This window comes from Eucyclogobius newberryi, unplaced genomic scaffold (assembly GCF_026437365.1).
Source record: "Eucyclogobius newberryi isolate DKJ021-1_F unplaced genomic scaffold, fEucNew1.0.hap1 SCAF_12, whole genome shotgun sequence".
In the NCBI taxonomy this organism is placed as follows: domain Eukaryota; kingdom Metazoa; phylum Chordata; class Actinopteri; order Gobiiformes; family Gobiidae; genus Eucyclogobius; species Eucyclogobius newberryi.
This window is the reverse complement of record NW_027315746.1, coordinates 6,682,368-6,703,664: the sequence shown is the minus strand read 5'-3', so window position 1 is coordinate 6,703,664 and position 21,297 is coordinate 6,682,368. Positions and strand designations below refer to the sequence as shown.

Here is a 21,297-nt window from a genome sequence, read left to right as displayed (position 1 = left end):
AAACAACTAAACAAAGCGAGTTTCCATGGTGAAAATGGCGATGGAAGAAAAACATGACATAAAACGATGTAAATGCGTTTGGTGTTTTATAATAAACTTTATTCAAACTGGATGATTTAATTTGGCGGCGTCTTTCTTCTTCCTCCTCTTCTTCTTTTTGGGCGGTTTGCTCTCGTCTTCAAGAATCACTTTCTCCATCAGTCGGACTTTCTTTGGCCTCAGCAGCTCCACGGGAACGTCTGCGTCAGAAGTGAACGTGTTTACAACGACAGAAGTGATGTTTAAAATATATGTAGAGAATATACCACGAAGGGACGTCAAGATTATTCATCTGATAATACATACAATAAAACATAATCCAAAGAACTAATGTATAATAGTGAGGATTGTAGGCTGTTATCATTTCAGTTCGTTCTGCTGTATGCTCCAACCAACTATGTACGTATGAAGTACTTTATCTTATTTGTCTGTTTATGAGACGATTGACCTTTTCACTCATAAAGTTTGAGTTCAAAACACGAGAGAGAAAGAAGTGAAGAATTAAACATTGTGAATGAAAGCAAATGAAGGCTTTTGCTGAGCCAATAATGCTGAAATGGTGACGTTTCTTACATTAAAATCAAACCCAGAACCTCTGTCTTCTTGAAGTATTTACACTTTTATATGTTCAGTTTTACACTCTGTTTTTCACGATGATCTAACAGCGAGAGGCACCAGCACGCGAGACGTCTTCAGCACGCGAGACGTCTTCAGCACGCGAGACGTCTTCAGCACGCGAGACGTCTTCAGCACGCGAGACGTCTTCAGCACGCGAGACGTCTTCAGCACGCGAGACGTCGTCAGCACGCGAGACGTCTTCAACGCTTCAACACGTGAGACGTCTTCAGCACGCGAGACGTCTTCAACACGCGAGACGTCTTCAGCACGCAAGACGTCTTCAGCACGCGAGACGTCTTCAGCACGCGAGACGTCTTCAGCACGCGAGACGTCTTCAGCACGCAAGACGTCTTCAACGCTTCAACACGTGAGACGTCTTCAGCACGCGAGATGTCTTCAACGCTTCAACACGCGAGACGTCTCCAACACGCGAGACGTCTTCAGCACGCGAGACGTCTTCAGCACGCGAGACGTCTTCAGCACGCGAGACGTCTTCAGCACGCGAGACGTCGTCAGCACGCGAGACGTCTTCAACGCTTCAACACGTGAGACGTCTTCAGCACGCGAGACGTCTTCAGCACGCAAGACGTCTTCAACGCTTCAACACGTGAGACGTCTTCAGCACGCGAGATGTCTTCAACGCTTCAACACGCGAGACGTCTCCAACACGCGAGACGTCTCCAGCACGCGAGACGTCTTCAGCACGCGAGACGTCTTCAGCACGCGAGACGTCTTCAGCACGCGAGACGTCTTCAGCACGCGAGACGTCGTCAGCACGCGAGACGTCTTCAACGCTTCAACACGTGAGACGTCTTCAGCACGCGAGACGTCTTCAGCACGCAAGACGTCTTCAACGCTTCAACACGTGAGACGTCTTCAGCACGCGAGATGTCTTCAACGCTTCAACACGCGAGACGTCTCCAACACGCGAGACGTCTCCAGCACGCGAGACGTCTTCAGCACGCGAGACGTCTTCAACGCTTCAACACGCGAGACGTCTCCAACACGCGAGACGTCTCCAACACGCGAGACGTCTCCAACACGCGAGACGTCTCCAGCACGCGAGACGTCTTCAGCACGCGAGACGTCTTCAGCACGCGAGACGTCTTCAGCACGCGAGACGTCGTCAGCACGCGAGACGTCTTCAACGCTTCAACACGCGAGACGTCTTCAGCACGCGAGACGTCTTCAGCACGCGAGACGTCTTCAGCACGCGAGACGTCTTCAGCACGCGAGACGTCTTCAGCACGCGAGACGTCTTCAGCACGCAAGACGTCTTCAACGCTTCAACACGTGAGACGTCTTCAGCACGCGAGATGTCTTCAACGCTTCAACACGCGAGACGTCTCCAACACGCGAGACGTCTTCAGCACGCGAGACGTCTTCAGCACGCGAGACGTCTTCAACGCTTCAACACGCGAGACGTCTCCAACACGCGAGACGTCTCCAACACGCGAGACGTCTCCAACACGCGAGACGTCTCCAACACGCGAGATGTCTTCAACGCTTCAACACGCGAGACGTCTCCAACACGCGACACGTCTCCAACACGCGAGACGTCTCCAACACGCGAGACGTCTTCAACGCTTCAACACGCGAGACGTCTCCAACACGCGAGACGTCTCCAACACGCGAGACGTCTCCAACACGCGAGACGTCTCCAACACGCGAGACGTCTCCAACACGCGAGACGTCTCCAGCACGCGAGACGTCTCCAGCACGCGAGACGTCTTCAGCACGCGAGACGTCTTCAGCACGCGAGACGTCTTCAGCACGCGAGACGTCTTCAGCACGCGAGACGTCTTCAGCACGCGAGACGTCTTCAGCACGCGAGACGTCTTCAGCACGCGAGACGTCTTCAGCACGCGAGACGTCTTCAGCACGCGAGACGTCTTCAGCACGCGAGACGTCTTCAGCACGCGAGACGTCTTCAACACGCGAGACGTCTCCAACACGCGAGACGTCTCCAACACGCGAGACGTCTTCAACACGCGAGATGTCTTCAACGCTTCAACACGTGAGACGTCTTCAACACGTGACAACGTCTTCAACACGTGAGACGTCTTCAACACGTGACAACGTCTTCAACACGTGACGACGTCTTCAACACGCGAGACGTCTTCAACACGCGAGACGTCTTCAACACGCGAGACGTCTTCAACGCTTCAACACGTGAGACGTCTTCAGCACGCGAGACGTCTTCAGCACGCGAGACGTCTTCAGCACGCGAGACGTCTTCAGCACGCGAGACGTCTTCAGCACGCGAGACGTCTTCAGCACGCGAGACGTCTTCAGCACGCGAGACGTCTTCAACGCTTCAACACGTGAGACGTCTTCAGCACGCGAGATGTCTTCAACGCTTCAACACGCGAGACGTCTCCAACACGCGAGATGTCTTCAACGCTTCAACACGTGAGACGTCTTCAACACATGACAACGTCTTCAACACGCGAGACGTCTTCAACACGCGAGACGTCTTCAACACGCGAGACGTCTTCAACACGCGAGACGTCTTCAACACGCGAGACGTCTTCAACACGCGAGACGTCTTCAACACGCGAGACGTCTTCAACACGCGAGACGTCTTCAACACGCGAGACGTCTTCAACGCTTCAACACGCGAGACGTCTTCAACACGCGAGACGTCTTCAACGCTTCAACACACGAGACGTCTTCCACGCTTCAACACGCGAGACGTCTTCAACACGCGAGACGTCTTCAACACGCGAGACGTCTTCAACACGCGAGACGTCTTCAACACGCGAGACGTCTTCAACACGCGACGACGTCTTCAACACGCGACGACGTCTTCAACACGCGACGACGTCTTCAACACGCGAGACGTCTCCAACACGTGAGACGTCTCCAACACGTGACGACGAATACATCACATGACTGAAATAGCAGTTTCTACATTTTAAACTGACTTGGCGAATACCCGTACAAAGTACTGACGCTAACACTAAGCCAGACATGTCCAACCTACGGCCCGGGGGCCAAATGCGGCCCTCAAACAATTTGTTGTTGGTCCAAACAAGCTAACACTGACGCTAACACAGACGTCGACGCTAACACGGACGCCAACACTGACGCTATCACAGACGCCAACACCGACGGTGTCGCCGACGCGACACCGACACTGAGCTAGCCAGGAGCTGTTGTTTGTTTGAAACATAAATGTACGTCTGGAGACAGTTTTTACCTCTGGACGTCGTGGCCTCGTCTTTACTCTCCTCTTTCACCTTCAGCGACGTCGGTTTCCAAACGGCTAAACACGTGAGTCGAGCCGATGTGTTCACTTCCCCCAGAAGAGTGGGAGGTTCCAGCTCCTGTTGGGAAAAGTACAAATAAAACTTCAGCACGTTGAGTATTCAAATATGTCTCAATATAAATATTTGTATTAAAGATACAGTCCATTTAATCCTTTTGTCCTTGTTCAGAACTACAAGGAAAGTGATGGTGTAGTGTAGTCCCATTTTAGCAATAGTTTAGACCCAAAATAAACCTGTTGTTTTAAAACTGTTAGAACTAGAACCGTTCTAGAAATGTTTTTAGAACAGTTCTAGTTCTAACAGTTCTAAAACAACAGTTCTAGACTTATTTGGGGACGTTTTATACCTTTTTAGACCTGTTTTTAGAATGTTTTAGACCAATTTCAAACTTGTTTTAGACCCGCTTTAGACCTAGACATGTGGAGTGGTTTGGAGATCTAGTGGTCCTCACAATATTTTCTTTAGGTGGTACAAAAGTTTGGATTTTATAAGCCCAATAACACTTTTTTCAAGAACATTTTACAAATAAAAGCAATTTTCCAAAGTGTTGCACATGTGAAATTAATGCTCTCCAAGACAGAAAGTAAACCATAAAACAGAATAAAAACAATAAATAAAATAAACTAAACGAATCAGTGCTATTTTCTTCAAATGGGAAATTTAAAAAAAATGAAAAACTGAAAAAACTCTCCAACATATAAAGGCTTTAGAAAGAACTGCACCTCTTTTAGTTGCAGTTTCCACATTTTGATGAATCCGTCGTTTGAAGCCGTCACAAGCACGACGTGATCCTCCCAAATAAAACTGTCCACTGCTTTTACCCTGGAACAACAAACAAGATTTTAGTTTTAGTTTTTAGTTTAGGGCGACGTCGATACAAACTTAAAGTGTTTGAAACTCACCTGGTCTCGTGAGCCGTGAATTCACAAACCCATTTCTGTTTCTGGATGTCACATAATCGCACCGTTTCATCGTCTCCAGCGACGGCCACCACGGAATTCTGAGGAAAAGGCAAAAAACCTCAAATAATGTTTTCAAATCGGGACAAATATATAATCATACTGTCAGGATTATTTTATAGTGAGAAGAAATATCATGATTTTAGGATTATTCACGATCGACACGGGACAAAACCGTGAAATCTTTTATTCTCCTTTGATCACAAACGTCAAATGGAGCGACATTCCAGTTCTGTCACTAAATTCAAAGAAAAGTAACAATATTGTGACATAGTTTGCCAGGTAAAACGCACTTTACCTTTAGGGTTCCCTTTTTGATGCGCAGATTGAAATGTAATTAATTAATGTAACTACAGTTTTTGAGATTCAATTCCGATCTGAATAATCATGATTCTCGATTAACAATAATCTTGATATCCCCGATTTCAAATAGACAAAGAATTATTTATTAAAACAAAAAATAAAGAGTATATACACAGAAGATCATTTGTTTCATTAAATTTTAGTTTTAAATACTGGATTTCCAAAAAAAAAAAAAAAATCTTTATTATTCGAATTATTTTCATTTTTTAAATAAAATAAAAAAAACTTTTTTTGAAGATAAAAATTATCACCTTTTACCTTTACTCAATAAATACTTTTTCAGACCCTCAAAGTTAAATTTGCTGTGATTAAAAACAATAAAATAAATACACAAAAAAAAATCAATCAAATCAAATATTTGCAGCAAAATATTTCACTGTAAATTTTAAACACTGAATTTTTAGACTGCTAAAATTGAGGGTTTGAAAATCTATTCTTTGATATTAAAAAGTTGTTGTTTCCCCCCCTGTAAAACTTGAAATTTAGACTAAAACCGATGTAAATATAAAAGGTTTAAAGACGTTCTGAGTCATTTTCCAGTATTTAAAACTAAACAGCTCGTGACACAAACAACCTTCTGTATCGGCGCATGAACAAACTTACGTTTATGAATTTAACGGCTGAAATCCTTTTGGGGGTCGTCATGGTTCCCGTCACTGAAGCGCTCTGAGTGTCGTAAATGTCCACTTTAGCGTCCATGACCACCACGTATCTGTCGCCCTCTAGTGACCAGCGGACGATGTGCGCGTCTGCGAAGGAAACACGGCTGCGGTCAGATGATGGCACTGCTAAAGGTACTTTAAAAAGTACTGCGAAAGTCAACTCACTTTGTTTGATGTTTTTGATGAAGGCCGAGCGTCCCGTGATGAGATTCCACGTTCTACAAACACAATGAGAACGGAATGAATGCGTTTTGACCATCGTAATCGTGATCTGGACTGTAAAAACTGTGATACTCAGACAAAAAGAGCTTTTATAACAAAGACTGTCATTATTAAATCAAAATGTTAAAAAAATACTAAACCTTTATCTAGTTTTCATCAATATTACACTTGATATATTCTCTTTCTAGAAACCTTCAGTCTCCATATTTTAACTTTTAGAAAGACAATGAACAATAATATAGAAACACATTTATGTAACTGACATAAACTTAAAGCAAGATAGTGTTTAAAAATAGGAGCTGCAATAAATAACGGAATGAAACTCAGTAATTAGTTTGTATCTATAATGAGTCATACAAGTTTATTTGAAATCGCTTATGCTCAGGAAGTTACAACTGTAACTGCAGTTCTATGAATCCCTCCTCCTCTGGTGTTCATTAGGGATGAAACAGAACCTACAATATCTGCCCTAAAAGCAACTTGAGATGAACTCTCCCTCGACTCGAGATGAACTCTCCCTCGACTCGAGATGAACTCTCCCTCGACTCGAGATGAACTCTCCCTCGACTCGAGATGAACCCCCCTCTAGACTCTAGATGAACTCCCCTCTAGACTCTAGATGAATTCCCCTCTAGACTCTAGATGAACTCCCCTCTAGACTCTAGATGAACTCCCCTCTAGACTCTAGATGAACTCCCCTCTAGACTCTAGATGAACTCCCCTCTAGACTCTAGATGAACTCCCCTCTAGACTCTAGATGAACTCCCCTCTAGACTCTAGATGAACTCCCTCTCCCTCTCTACTCTAGATGAACTCCCAACTCCCCTCTCTACTCTAGATGAACTCCCCTCTCTACTCTAGATGAACTCCCCTCTCTACTCTAGATGAACTCCCCTCTCTACTCTAGATGAACTCCCCTCTCTACTCTAGATGAACTCCCCTCTCTACTCTAGATGAACTCCCCTCTAGATGAACTCCCCTCTAGATGAACTCCCCTCTAGATGAACTCCCCTCTAGAGGAACTCCCCTCTAGAGGAACTCCCCTCTAGAGGAACTCTCTCTACTCTAGATGAACTCCCCTCTAGATGAACTCCCCTCTAGATGAACTCCCCTCTAGATGAACTCCCCTCTAGATGAACTCCCCTCTAGATGAACTCCTCTAGATGAACTCTCACGTTTATTCAAAGTTGATATAGTAGTTAGTTGTGACAGCCCAACACTGAAAGCAAAATAAAGCATCGTGCAACCACAACCACAACACCATTATATTATTATTTGTTGTGACTTTATAAACCTGAACACGATCTCACCTGAGCGTTTTGTCTGCTCCGACTGAAAGTGCCAGTTTCCCCGACGGATGAACGGACAGCGACCAGACCGAGCCCCTTTAACGGTAAACGACAATTACACATGCGCAGTACTAATGACAGTACTAATGACAGTATTAATGACAGTACTGTGCATCTAAAGGTTTCAGCGTTCATGTGAAATAACGACTCTTTAGTCCCACCCACTTGTGAGCTTTAATGGACTTGAGACACTCCCACTTCCTGGTGCTCCAGACGCAGATGAGTCCGTCGTCAGCGCCGCTCAGTAAATGAGACGAGCCGTGAAACTCCAAACACGTGATGGTGCCTGGACACGGGAAACACCTCATTTTAACATCAAGCGCTCTGTATTCTGCGTTACAATATATATCTGTGTGTTTGAGCTGAAAGAAGGTGAATAAACTCATTTTAATAATCCAATAATCCCCATCTAGAGGTTCTAAAACATGTCATGCGTCGAGAGAAGAGGGTTTAAGACTCGGACAGGGAAGTAATTACATCAAAATGAAAAAAGGAACAGCTACATTTAGTGTGACTGATGAAAAACGGATTTTGTCTGTACATAAACGTCATCAATATTCGGATCCCTTTAGCACCAGTTAAATAAAAACACATCTAATAAGGTATGAGCCGTGAGAAAACATGATTATTGACAAAAATCAATAGCTTGACTTAGCATAACAATATTTACAAAGCATCAGGGATTTGCTAAAATGTGCCTGTAAATATTGCACTAAACATGAATCGAGCCTAAAACTAACCATAAAGGGTCAGAAATATGACTTTATGCCTTCGTTTTGAAGAAAGCTGGTCCTCCTGAAGGGCTTATTTGGCCCGCGAAGGGATGCAGAGTATTTATTAGAGGAGTATTTGATTATATTTTGTGCTAAAAAGACAGTCAGTAGTTGTAAAGGAGACCACATCAAGTCTATTTCCCTAAAAACATGTTAATAAAAGACTATTTAATCATCATCTCTTTGCAAATAAACGTTTTCAATGCAACACAAAATTAGGTTTGGCCCTCGACACGCTGATATGTACTCAGAGGAACAGTTTAGTTTAACAGATGATGCACTTAAAGGTGGAATGGACGATTTTTTTCAGCAAATTTTTTATCATATTTCCTCGTGGCGTGGATAAATCATTAGTCCTGCCACGTATCAATCATAAAACGCACCTGTCGCTCACCTGCAGCCGCGTCAGGCTCGTCCCCACGTTTCCGCGTGCCTAAGCGCATGGATCTATCATAATATAGTTCCCTCAGTGTACGGGGCAAAATGAAGACGGAGAAAGACAGTTCGAGCTGACGCAGAAGTGGACAGAAATCTACGGGAGGCGAGAGATGTGATGCGATCCGTCGCACTAATAAACAAACGCACGTGTGTGTTGTATCAGGCCGCACGGGGGAGTGCGCATGCGCACTTCGGCCTGCGTTCTCAAATCGCCGAAAAACCGTCCATTGCGCCTTTAATATTCTAATTGTCTCCAAAACGTGAACTGCTTTATTCTGTCCTTTTTTAGAATATATAGATGTCACACGTCTCACTATGACCACCTCCTGAGTCGCGGCGCTGAACTCAAACTCACCGTTGTGATGCAGCAGAGCCCCGTGCTCCACCCGCTTCTTCAGGTCGTACACTTGGATCGTCTCGTCGTTGCTCCCGGTTACGACGAACCGCTCGCTGGAGGCGACGGCCGAGATGGAGGCGGTGTGGGCGTGGTGCGTGAAGTCCGCCTCTGCCGCCCAGCGCTGCGGGACGGGAAGCAACGCGGGTCAGGACGCTTTAGTTACGTTTATTTTATGTTTGCACTTTGAAAAACGCATTGGAAAACATGTGCAAAAGCTCAAAGTAAAACATAAGTGAATATATTTTTTACCGAATAAAGGTTCAAAAAAGGTGACAAAAGGGTTCTAGAGAGAATACGCACAGAGAATAAGCATTTGCACATCTGACATGATTTATCATGATTTATTTTGTTACATTTTGATTGAATAATGCCCCATTGTTGTTAAGAAAAAGTGAACTCCCTAAAATATCTATCTGGATCTGCCTTTGATTACTTTTCTCAATTTTAAAACAGCAAATATTTTTAGACAATATATTTATCATTTTTAGAAGATTTGGGTTTGGATAGGTTCAAGTTTATGTTTAAGAATAGTTTATTTGGTTAAAATGAGGGACATGCAATGCTAGAAGTCTATTTTTTCCCCAGATGTTTATTTTAGACCATTTTATTTTTCATTTTTAGACCGACATTTAATTTTTAACACAAAATAAGAGTACTTTTTATTCAACCCTGTGGTTTTATAGTGATAACGCTCAAGATCACTTTAAAACTATTCAGGAAACAACACATTTTGTCTCATTTATATCATTTATTATAGTATTGATGCTTTTTCACATAAGTATCTAGTTTTGACACTAGTTTTAGCCTCAATTAGAAGATGATTTTCCATACTTTTGACAACTCTGTAAAGAAACCACTCCATAAAACCCATAAATACAACTTTAGTGTAAATATTAGCAGTAAAACCATATGAAAAGCCAGCACATGTGATAACCAATAACATAACAGTCACAGATCAGTCTCAGTCTCGGTTTAGTCCTGGTTTTGTCCTAGTTTAGATCTAGTTTAGTCTTAATTTCAAGGTTTAACATATGCAAACGTCACTGACAAACACGGGAATTGGCTGTTGTTTTTATGCACATTTGCGGTCGGTTCATAAGCACGTGATTGATGATATTGACACGGTATAATCGATGATATTATAGTATAGTATAGTTCTTGCCTGATCCTCGGTTTTCACTCGGTAACCACACACCACTTGTTCGTAGCTCCCCGCGACCAGCTCCAGCACAGCGGCCATGCTTTTCACCGCTAATTCTGGCTAAAACTCCTGAAATATTCCCGATTATAATGACGTTCGATCGGCTGCCACACGTACAAAGTCAAGACGAGTCATTGGTGATTAAATAGGTTATAAAAAAACGTTTAAATGTGTTTAAAGATGCCTAATTTTCTACTAGACTCTGACAACTTTACTGCTCTACAAAAACATGCGGCGCCGGCGCATGCGCAGTGAGCTACTTCCGCATAGTGGACGGGTCTGCGTTCTTCAAAATAAAAGATGTAGCGCGTTGAACAGATGTATTTTTTTCAGTTTTTTTCCAAATAAAATCCATCTACAATTTATTCACAAAAACTAAACATTGTAAAATAAACAGTAGCTTAACTCTGTGCGCCATCATGTATTTCATACTTATTTACCATGGCAAAAAAAAAAAATGGACCGCAGCAGTGTTTTCTTGAATTCTGAATCGTAACTGGACTAATTCTTTGAAAGGGTAGAAATTGTTCATTATTTTTTAATGTGTTTCTTTGACTTTAGGAGCGACTTATAATGTTACCATGGTGAACTATTTCTCTAGTGTTTAACGCAGCATGTGGATGGAGGCGGGTCCGTGTTCGCGGCCTCTGATTGGCTGCTTCCGTGCGCGGAGTTTGACTGACATCGCGGATAACTGTACCAAAGACTGAGTTTACGAGGAGGAGGAAACGGTTCCAGACACGCAGAGGGACCATGTCCAGAAGGTACGTCTCAACCAACTTTTACCACATTTTCATGCCACTTTGCGCTTAGTTTCTTTCCTATTTGCACTTTATTTGTTGACTTGCCAGCTTTTATTTAATGTATAAACATTAGTAGAGACGCCGTGACGCGACACTCACACGATCTTTGTCGATTCGAGTTAAAACGTCTTTGACTAAACGGCGCAAAGTGCAAAAGTGATGCCGCAAACGTCTATTAAAAGCTGTTATTTAAGTTTCTTTTAAGGATAGAGGTCTGTACAAGTTTGCTCGGGCTGTAAATATTTGCCTGGAAGAGTTCTGAGAGAGCAGGATGCACCCTCACACGCGCAGACACGCCTTTATCCTCTGTTTATAGCAACGCACAGTTATAAAATATACATAAGACATATTTTATTGTTGTCATTATTTTTATTAATACTATTAAACTTTGCCAGTGCCACTGCTGGAGGACTGTTGTGTGAATTATCATGCAAAACGACTATTTAAACGTGTAAATGACTGTTATTGATTGTATTCCTGTCCAGCTTTGTCTTGTTTGATTGCTTTTGGATTTACTTTGTGCCCGGATGTCTCAAAACCTTCAACATTTATGTTGGAAATCCTAAAAATGAGTAGAAGTAGGAGAAAAAGTAGTAGAAAAAAACACTCAAAACAAAATCTTGTTATAATAAAAGTGTCTTTGGATAAAACGTTTTTGCAAATGAGGGAATGGCTTGAAAAGAAGAAGCGTGTGTTTGGTGCCCCAGTTGAATGTGTTTGGTGCCCCAGTTTAATGTGTTTGGTGCCCCAGTTGAATGTGTTTGGTGCCCCAGTTGAATGTGTTTGGTGCCCCAGTTGAATGTGTTTGGTGCCCCAGTTTAATGTGTTTGGTGCCCCAGTTTAATGTGTTTGGTGCCCCAGTTGAATGTGTTTGGTGCCCCAGTTGAATGTGTTTGGTGCCCCAGTTGAATGTGTTTGGTGCCCCAGTTTAATGTGTTTGGTGCCCCAGTTGAATGTGTTTGGTGCCCCAGTTGAATGTGTTTGGTGCCCCAGTTTAATGTGTTTGGTGCCCCAGTTGAATGTGTTTGGTGCCCCAGTTTAATGTGTTTGGTGCCCCAGTTTAATGTGTTTGGTGCCCCAGTTGTTTCTTGCCATATCCATTTTCAAAACTATTGTACTGTGTCTTCCAAAAAAAGGACAAAGAATTCTGAGATGAGAAACAGTCTATGCAACAAAATAAAGTGCTGCAAAACACCAGAGTAATGGGTAGCACATGTTTTCGCTCGAGGCGCAGCAATAAAACGATAAATGTTTTCATCTTCTTGTTCTCCCCCCCAGAGAAAATGCCAGCGAGGAGCTCACCGATGTCCTCAACGAACTCTGGCACCTCGACACCAACCGACTCAAACCAGGAACGGATTACATCATCTCACCTCAGGTACTATTCGATTATGTCAAACGAATGGTCAAGTTGTTGTATTGTAACACATACCCAATGAGAGGAACTGTTTGCACCATTTTTTCACCATTATTTTGTGGAATTTGCATTATTTTAGCCAAGTTTGTTCGTCTATAATGTGTGTTATTAGATGCACGTAAACGTTCTTATTTAGTTCAGCAATATTTGACCTTTACTGTTCAAACATTACAAAGAAAAAGTGGAGTAACGCTGTAACGTGACTCTCCTTTTAAGTCCTTTACGGGTTTAAATATGGGAAAAAAGTGGGAAAAATTATAGATATTTCTTTCTAAAACAGTGAATCGTCCGTAGAGTTCAATAACCTTAGTAACAAGTAAATAAGATTAATATAAATAGATTAAAAGTCCTGTCTATTCACAAATAAGCTCAGGACTAAAGCCCCTTAACAGCTTTTAGTAGATGATGTGCAGTGTGCTAGTGGCCTCCAGGTGTCACTAAAGAGCTATAAACTAGAGTAACTACGTCACAAATGCAAATCCCCTTTTGATATTTCTTCTAAAAACACAATATACAATACACTACAAACAATGAAAAAGACATTGTGTAACATCTGAAAATAACTGCAGCGCTTGAGACACAATAAGGATAACATATTGTGCATCAAACTGACTGTGAGGCTGCTTGTAATGAAGAGGGGGAATTAAATCTATTGATTTTATACAAATTTATTGTTTTATTTGGCTCAAATGATAAGGAAACGGATGGAATAAATATCAGATTTATTGAACAACGAGGAGAAGGGATGGGACTATGTAAGTTTCTGCTTTCACCTGCTCCTTTTGAACATTATTTATTTACAAATCATGAGTGTATATGTGGGTATATGTGTATAAGTGTATAGCTGAAAATATATATGCATATATATATATCCATGTATGAACTCTGAACTGTACCCCTATCCTTCCCCACCCGTTTTACCCCTACCCCCTTTTTATTTCTAAAAAAAAATATTATATAGATTATTATTATTGTTTTCCTTTTTTTCCTTTTTTTGGGGGGGTCTTTTTTGGTCTTTTCTGTATAGTTTTTTTTTATGATGCTATTGTAATTGTTTGTTTGTCTCACTAAAGAGCAAAAATATAAAAAAAAGAATGTTATGAAGTTATAATATTAGCTCGGTGTGTATTTTGTGTATTTGTTGTCGTTCCGTGTGTATTTGTGGTAGTTCTTCCACAGGGCCGGGCGGGGTACGTGGCAAAGGGCAGTAACGACGCCCGAGACAAGGCCCGAGAGCCGCTGTTCACATATGTGAACACCGACAAACTCAAGCACATCGAGACATACGCACGTGAGTAGTAGTAGTAGTAGTAGTAGTAGTAGTAGTAGTAGTAGTAGTAGTAGTAGTAGTAGTAGTAGTAGTAGTAGTAGTAGTGATTCTTTTACACATTTAAACTAGTAATAATACAGTATAGCATAATTCTGAACAAATTATATTGTTTTTAGACAAAACAATTGTTGAATACAGTTTAACATAATTGGCTGATTGCCAGGAGGGCGTCGCCCCATCACCCATAATGAACCAGTCGCCACTGGATAATATTTATGATACATTTCCACCTGATTCTTGTTTATTTTTTGCTTTTTCGAGCACAGATTTCATCAAACTGCTGGACAACTACGAGAGGTCGACAGGAGTGGAAGAAACGGTCACTTCTGAGGAGCTGCAGGAGAACAGGCTGTTCATCAACGCCGCCGTGGAGACGGAGGTCATGAAGGTGAAGATTCACTTCCATTTCTCTGTTTCTCTGGGTTTTTCTCTCTTTTATTCTCGGATTGTTTTTCCAGTGCGCTCACAAATACCTGGTGCGAAAAGGCCAGTCTCCTTCAGACGTAATGGACTTTAAGAGGCAGCTGTACGACATCTGGTTTAAACTGTACCACAGACAGAGAGGAGGAGGGTGAGTGAGCAGACACTAGGGGGCGCTGCTGCTTTTTGCCTCATTTTGTGAACGTAATCTTTCTATGTTTTGTGACTTCTGTAAATATAATACACTAAGAATAACATAGAATGGCTTTAAGCGGACTATTTACAACTACAGCTTTTTATGTTTTAATTTCCACTCATGCAGTTGGAATCATTTAAGCATTTATTTATTTATTTTGTTGGCACCAGTGGTTAAAGCGCCCCCTGCAGGTCGGACGACTCACTGCACTAAAATGCAGTTAAGAAAAATACATTTTGAATTTAGCTAAAGATATTATACAAATGTTATCACAGAATATATATTTTTTTTAGGTTTATAATTTCACTTCCTGTTTGTAATTGATGACATCACACAAGGAAATTACCCAGCAAACACTGGGCCAAAACATCTGATCATCAGCTGATGTCACAATGTTTTTAATTCGACAAATAAAAAAATATGAGAGCGACTGCATTTTGTTGAATTAATGTTTGTTTAGAGAGTAAAAAAAAAACTTTGACTGAAATGAGTCCCCGATGTGATGTCACTTCCTGTCATTTTCTGCAGATTTTTCCAAGTTTTCTCCACAAATACCTGCTCGATCGGTGTAAAACCATAATTTATAAGTACAACAGGTATATTATACACTTAATAAGGCAGAGCAAAAAAATATGTCTTTTTGCCGTAACCCGACCGACTCGAAAAATAGCCGATTGAAAAAAATTAATCAGCATTTTGTCAAAATCATGCCAAATATTTTTCTTTCTCTTATATCTCGCCGACTCACCGACCGTTTTTTTAAAAAAACGCTGTGTTGAATCATTTTGTATCGCTGGAACTCGCTAGAAACATTTTAAAGCCGAAAATGTCGCGAAAACCGTCAAGAAATGAAACTAACACAAACGGAAAACGTCTCATTGACTGTTGAAGCCTCACTGCGGGTCACTGCAGGTCACTTTGGGTCACTGTGGGTCACTGCAGGTCACTGCGGGTCACTGGCAGAATATTTTTTTTTTTTTTTTACCTACCTACCTACCCACTTGAAAAATGTTGGGTCGGGTTACTGCAAACATACAATTTATTTGGGCCTGCCTAAAGTCAAAATTTGAAAAAGGTAAAAACCTGTTATGTATTTTTTTTTGTATATAGTATAAACCTACGGCAAACTGCACGTCTCAGTTATTCCATTTTGACGTGGTTTCAGGGAGGATTCGTGCGGATTCGAGCACGTCTTCGTGGGAGAGACTAAAAATCACCAGGAGGTCATTGGCCTTCACAACTGGGTCCAATTCTACCTCCAAGAGAAACACGGACACGTCGACTACAAAGGCCACAAAGCGCGGGCCCACAAGGACACGGTACGGCTTTCACGCAGGTATGAACACGAACGCAACTGTAATCGCTCTGGTCCCACAGCCCGACGAGGATGACCACGTCCTGAGCCTGCAGTTCGGTTGGAGGGGGCTGGTCAAGCCGATCGGCAGCTCTTTCATCGGCGTGAGTCCAGAGTTCGAGGTGGCTCTCTTCACCGTCGTCTTCCTCATGTCCGACGAAAAGATGACGTCCGTCGTGGCCAAGATCGACGAGTACGTCCTGGAGCTGGTCGTTTATCGTTACGGCGGATCGATCGGGACGTCCTACCCCAAACTCCTCAGCAGCAATGACAGGGATCTGTAGGAAGGCTCAAAGTCTGAAATGTTATATGTATAAGCGCGTATCTGCCATCTTTGTTTTTACATTCAAGGCTGTTCGATTTGAAGTCAATATTGCAAATCTTCTTCCTGTGTTCGCCCCTGTGCGATGAATAGTACAATATTTTACAACGAAATATGGTTAGTTTTTTATCTATATCACTTAAATGTGCTTCTTGTAAATATAGAATGTCTATTTTCTAATTTTTGTTCATATTTTTGATTGTTTGAACCCAATCAAACATTAAAAGATGCTCCTGGTGACTTTTCTGATTCCATTGGATTGATTGTGTTGGTTTGAATCTTTAATTTAATTTATTGATGCTACAAAAATTGTCCAACGCGACACAAAAAACATATATAAGTTGCATTGGAGTATAAGTCGCATTTTTGGGGCAAATTTATTTGATAAAATCCAAGACCAAGAACAGACATTTCATCTTGAAATGCAGTTTAAAATAATAACAGATGAGAGAACATGGTGAATAGGTGTACGTATGCTAACGCTAACACCTTCAGCTACATGACGTATGCTAACGCTAACACCTTCAGCTACATGACGTATGCTAACGCTAACACCTTCAGCTACATGACGTATGCTAACGCTAACACCTTCAGCTACATGAGGCACAGACAGAACTGTGGTAAGTGTCTGGTATGTTAACGTAACATATGAACAGTTATTCAGATAACTATAGCATAAAGCTAACATGCTAACAAGTTTACCAAAGCATCAGTTTTACCCCAAATCATTAAATCCATTGAATTCTTCTTCCTCTGTGTCACTTCTAAACAACTCCACAAACTCCAGAGGAAGAGGAAGTGCAGATTCTTCTTCTGCGTTGCTTAGAGCCTAGAGCGCCCTCTTGTGGTTGTCAGTGTGAAAATAATGAATAATATCACATATAAGTCACTCTGGAGTATAAGTGGTACCGCAACCAAAACTATGAAAAAAAGTGCGACTTATAGTCTGGAAAATACGGCCATTCCAAATGAAGGGCCTCCCTAATGTCTCCCAGCCTAGTCCTGGTACCAAGCCTCTCGAAGACCTGGATACACCGCCTCCTCTGCTGCCCTCTGTATTAATTTATCCCATTTCCCACATTTAGCACTCATCTTTGTGCATATTATGGAGCCTCGGGGTTTATCAGCTGAGGATGACCACGCCCTAAACCTGCACTTCAGTGGGAGGGGGCTGGTCAAACCGATGGGCAGCTCTTTTATCGGAGTCCTGGGTTTGAAGTGGCTCTTTTCACGATGTCTGCTGAGGCTCGACTAGATCTTCAACCCCCGACGACTGCAACAAGCTGTGGTCGCTCGTACTAAGTCTGAACCACCTTTTCAGTGATTGTAAGTTTGTCCGTCATCATCATCATCATTACATGAAATTGAAGTTTGTTATGGTTCTGATCCAGCTCTTGAATTCCTTATCAAGTTGTGTCAAGGGCTTTTCATATTTCATAATCTACATGCACTTTGAAGAAATAAACAAATGCAAGGTTTGCCATCAGAGGTAATATTTGTTTGCGCAACCCACATAGTTCTCAATAATTCCGTTATTATTATTATTATTATATTTTTTTTAAGTTTCAAATGCTTGATGATTTTTTGGGAAGTACATTGTGCGTGTTGTATTTCAGAAAAGTCAGCATGTGTAATATTTTTTAGCAGTTTATCACCACACTGTATTATTTAATTATTTTCGTACAAAAAATAGCCTTGACTTTATTTATTTATCCATTTCTTATTTTATATTATTTATTTCTTTGCCTGACAGACAAAACTCCGGGCGCAACACACTTGTCTTCGGGCGCTCCCCGCTTCTGCGCATGCGTACTCCAACAACCGCATTAACATGTAGAAAAAACCCTCAGTAAAGAAACAGTCCAGAATAAACTCATGAAGCGGCGGAATATCAGGTAAACTTCACTACTTCTGTCGCGTTTTGTCTCCCTATTATTATTATTATATAACTCCCCGAAACCACGTGACTTGTTTCTGCTGTTAAAGTTTTAAATTGTGATGATTTGTTTGGCTAACTAGCTGCTAGCCGGTGTGCTAACGTCACTTGACAGGACGCTGCCCAGTGATGTGGCGACCTGTCAAAAACTTACCAGAGTCTGATGAAAACCCGCTTGAACGTGAATTAAATTGACATTATGTTGTATTAAAAACTGCTAAATATATAAGAGAATGCAAGAGTTCAGTATAAGTGCTAAATTGTAGGTATTTTGAGGAGTAAATAGCCCACCAATGCGAATTGCTAACTAGATTCTTGGTGTTTTCCTACACTTACGCTACCCATTTAATGAAATACACTTTATTTATTTACATTTCCTAAACAAAAACTGTTTCCAAAGTGCTGCACAGTACACGTATGCTGTATGTGCACAATACACGTATACTGTATGTGCACAATACACGTGTACTGTATGTAAAACCAAATTTATGAGTAGACAAAAAGCTAAAACCAATCACATTCTTAAAGTATACTCTGGTATTTGTTTGTGTATTTGATGATGGATGTGTGACACTGAAGTTCAGAAGCACATGACAACCAAGCACGTGACTTGTGCAGTCAGCTCTGTTGACATGACTCAAGAGTGTGGCGTCTTCTTGTTCAAAGGGTTTAGTGTGAGATCCACGTGAGAAGAAGTCGACGACATGTTTGGTAAAAAGAGAAAAGAGCCGGCGTCTCGAGGTCAAGGTGCTGCGGCTGCCAAGCAGGTGATGTCACTGTGTTTGTGTTTACAGGACATTTCACCTTCAGTTACACCAATCATTCTTCAAAAAGGGCTCAAATTATAATAGCAAAAAGGGCTAAAGCAAGATAGTGCCAAACAGGACTAACTCAAACACAAGCCACGGCTTAACCAGTAGCTAGAATTTAACTAGGTAACTAGGTATAATTAGATTAGTAGATTAGATTATTACATACTGCTATAAAGTACAATGAAACGGCTGTATTTTAGGGATTGGAAAAGACACAATTGCCACAAGAACGAGACATGACTTGTAAATGAACAATGTTGTTTTTTTTGTACAGTGCTTTCTTTTCATTTTTTTCAAACTAAGGCTTTTCTAGAGGTTCAACTCGCCAGTCTTAACTCTAGTTTTGTCCAAGCTGGAAAACAATAGTCACAAGATCATTTTTCCTTTGTGTGCACATTCTTTACCTCATGAGAGTTTGTCTGTTTTGTCGACCGACTGTAAAGTTGATATTCACATATTGAATTAACTGAACTCACAATGGAGTAAATTGATCTATATCAGACATGAACTGGAACCTGAAACGAACCACCAAAAGAAGTCCATGACACCAGCAGGACCTGAAACACTGACAATAGTGTTATTAATACTAAAATATCTCAACTTTGATACAAAAGAGAAGCCTCAACACCGATCTCAATACCACAATGATCATAAAATAAAATCTATATTTATGTGTTGGTTTGAGATTTGTTTGATCAAATGCACTCTTGGAATATAAACTGTTTTCCTAATAAATCCCAGCTCAAAGTCTGTAAAAATGACATATTTGATTTGTTAATAAACAGTAAAAAACGGAGCAAAGTTGACTTCATTTTGATTCTAATGAGCTAAAGCTACCTTTATTTCTCGTTCTTTTCATTTCTTTAAAGGTTTGTTGGCCGTAGGCTTTATTAGACAGGACAGCTGAGCGTGAGATTGGGATGAGAGAAGGGAGGACATGCAGCAAACTGTAAGAGCCGGGATTAAAACTCAACAACACCGAGCTGCACACGGAGCCTGGCATGTGTGCTGCCGCCTTAACCACTCCACCACCAGGGCAGCACTTATACTTCTGTCTCTATAAACAACCTGTGAAATAGTCCAAGATACTACATTTAAACTGAGCGTTACCCGGGGCAACGGCCACAGAGCGCGGAACAAATAAACTAGTTTTAACGTGCTGAATGGAAAGGTGCCAACTGTAATGACAAGGGCTCGTTATCTCATCTCCGCGGCGGTTGTTGCCGGGGGAGGGTTTTTGACTGGCACTTCCTGGTTTCAGATGGGGCTGTTTATGGACCCGGAGGACATGATGAAGGGCATGGACCAGAACCTGGACGACCCGGATCTGGAGGCGGAGCTGGCTGCGCTCACCGGAGGCGAAGCTGTAGGGAGAGGGAGAGCCAAGCCCAAGGGGAAAGGCCAGTTATAGTATTAAGTTACATATTATTACAATACAGGAGTAACAGTAAAAGTCTTAAATGCTGCTTCAAAATAAACTTATTAAGAAGAAACTTGTAGTCATCCAATGTAGGTGTCCCGCTTGAAAATACTGATATAAAAATTTCCATAATGATTTGAATAATTTGAAATGCCGTTATGTATACAGTTGATATATATATATATATATATATATTGATACTCAAATGTATTTAAATGTGGTCCTTTTGTGGTCACAGCTCCTTTGCCCATGGAGGACATCGCTCGAATGGCCGACGAGTGTTTAAGAGACGTGGAGGACGACGATGACGAAAACGTGGAGGACGATGAAGATCTGTTGGTTTGTCAAGTCTTCATCTTTATATCAAAATATATCATAGGCTTTAAGATAAGATTGTTCCAGCTGCTGTTTCCTGATGAACAAAATGTAAATGATCTCCGTTTTCTATTTAATTGTGGAGCTCTTTTATTTATTTTTTTAACATGTTTTGTTCTTTTTACTTCTGTCGTGTTCAGTTTTTATTTGCAGCACAGGTTTGCACTGGAACACTGAACACTTCAATCTACTTTTGATGTATTTCTTTGCTGATTAGAATGAAAACATTCAGATAAGAATGTAAGGTTATATTTCTGCACATGTGTGATTCATTTGACAGATAATTAAACCTTAACTAAGACATTTAAAGACATGTTTTACACATTTCTGCTGAACTGACTTTATATCATCTGAATATTGATATCGAGACTGTCAATACTGTCCATCCCTGCTCTGGTATTTTATGTTAACGATAAGGTACATTATATATTCACATTTAATATTGCACATGAAACCTAATGATGTACTTCACATCCTTTACATGAGAACAACTATTATAATGTTTATTTGAGAAAGACTTTATGACGATGGAAGATCTTCAACTGTAAAAAACAAACCCAGAGAATCCATTTTGCAGTATAATAATGAATAATCAATGTGTATTCACTTTTGCTTTTCA

The 21,297-nt window shown here is 41.4% G+C and overlaps 3 protein-coding genes across 5 annotated transcripts in view; 2 read left to right on the top strand and 1 right to left on the bottom strand.

The window, feature by feature from the left end:
- Positions 1 to 50: 50 nt before the first annotated feature.
- On the bottom strand, positions 51 to 10,498 carry pak1ip1 (PAK1 interacting protein 1). Its single transcript, XM_072440674.1, has 10 exons — positions 10,255 to 10,498; positions 9,051 to 9,213; positions 7,650 to 7,770; positions 7,446 to 7,520; positions 6,079 to 6,131; positions 5,855 to 6,000; positions 4,832 to 4,929; positions 4,652 to 4,751; positions 3,860 to 3,986; positions 51 to 239 (listed from the first exon to the last, which is right to left on the bottom strand). The coding sequence occupies exons 1-10, from the start codon at positions 10,330 to 10,332 to the stop codon at positions 103 to 105; spliced, it is 1,098 nt and encodes a 365-aa protein (XP_072296775.1). The 5' UTR covers positions 10,333 to 10,498; the 3' UTR covers positions 51 to 102.
- A 1,841-nt stretch (positions 10,499 to 12,339) lies between these two features.
- On the top strand, positions 12,340 to 16,286 carry LOC140355999 (uridylate-specific endoribonuclease C; the record flags this gene model as incomplete). The annotated part of the gene is made up of 6 exons (XM_072440675.1): positions 12,340 to 12,474; positions 13,693 to 13,804; positions 14,110 to 14,231; positions 14,302 to 14,414; positions 15,625 to 15,778; positions 15,837 to 16,286. Coding segments are annotated over 6 exons (897 nt in total), but the record flags the coding sequence as incomplete, so codon positions are not given.
- Positions 16,287 to 17,949: 1,663 nt separating this feature from the next.
- cc2d1b (coiled-coil and C2 domain containing 1B) overlaps positions 17,950 to 21,297 on the top strand; it is a 37,646-nt gene continuing 34,298 nt past the window's right edge. For all 3 annotated transcript variants that reach the window (XR_011926050.1, XM_072440677.1, XM_072440676.1), the window contains exons 1-4: positions 17,950 to 18,030; positions 18,738 to 18,838; positions 20,145 to 20,283; positions 20,542 to 20,642. Coding sequence is in view for 2 of the 3 variants with exons in the window: in XM_072440677.1 (XP_072296778.1) it covers positions 18,776 to 18,838; positions 20,145 to 20,283; positions 20,542 to 20,642 (303 nt within the window). In the remaining variant the exon portion in view is untranslated. The remainder of the gene's footprint in view (positions 18,031 to 18,737; positions 18,839 to 20,144; positions 20,284 to 20,541; positions 20,643 to 21,297) is intronic.

Bases quoted from the DNA above. Each gene is read 5' to 3' on its own strand.
- pak1ip1 (XM_072440674.1), bottom strand. From the start codon at position 10,332: ATGGCCGCTGTGCTGGAGCTGGTCGCGGGGAGCTACGAACAAGTGGTG. The intron at 6,132-7,445 runs GTGAGATCGTGT...TTGTGTTTGTAG, and splicing joins GGAGCAGACAAAACGCTCAG to AACGTGGAATCTCATCACGG. The intron at 4,752-4,831 runs GTGAGTTTCAAA...TTGTTGTTCCAG, and splicing joins TTCACGGCTCACGAGACCAG to GGTAAAAGCAGTGGACAGTT.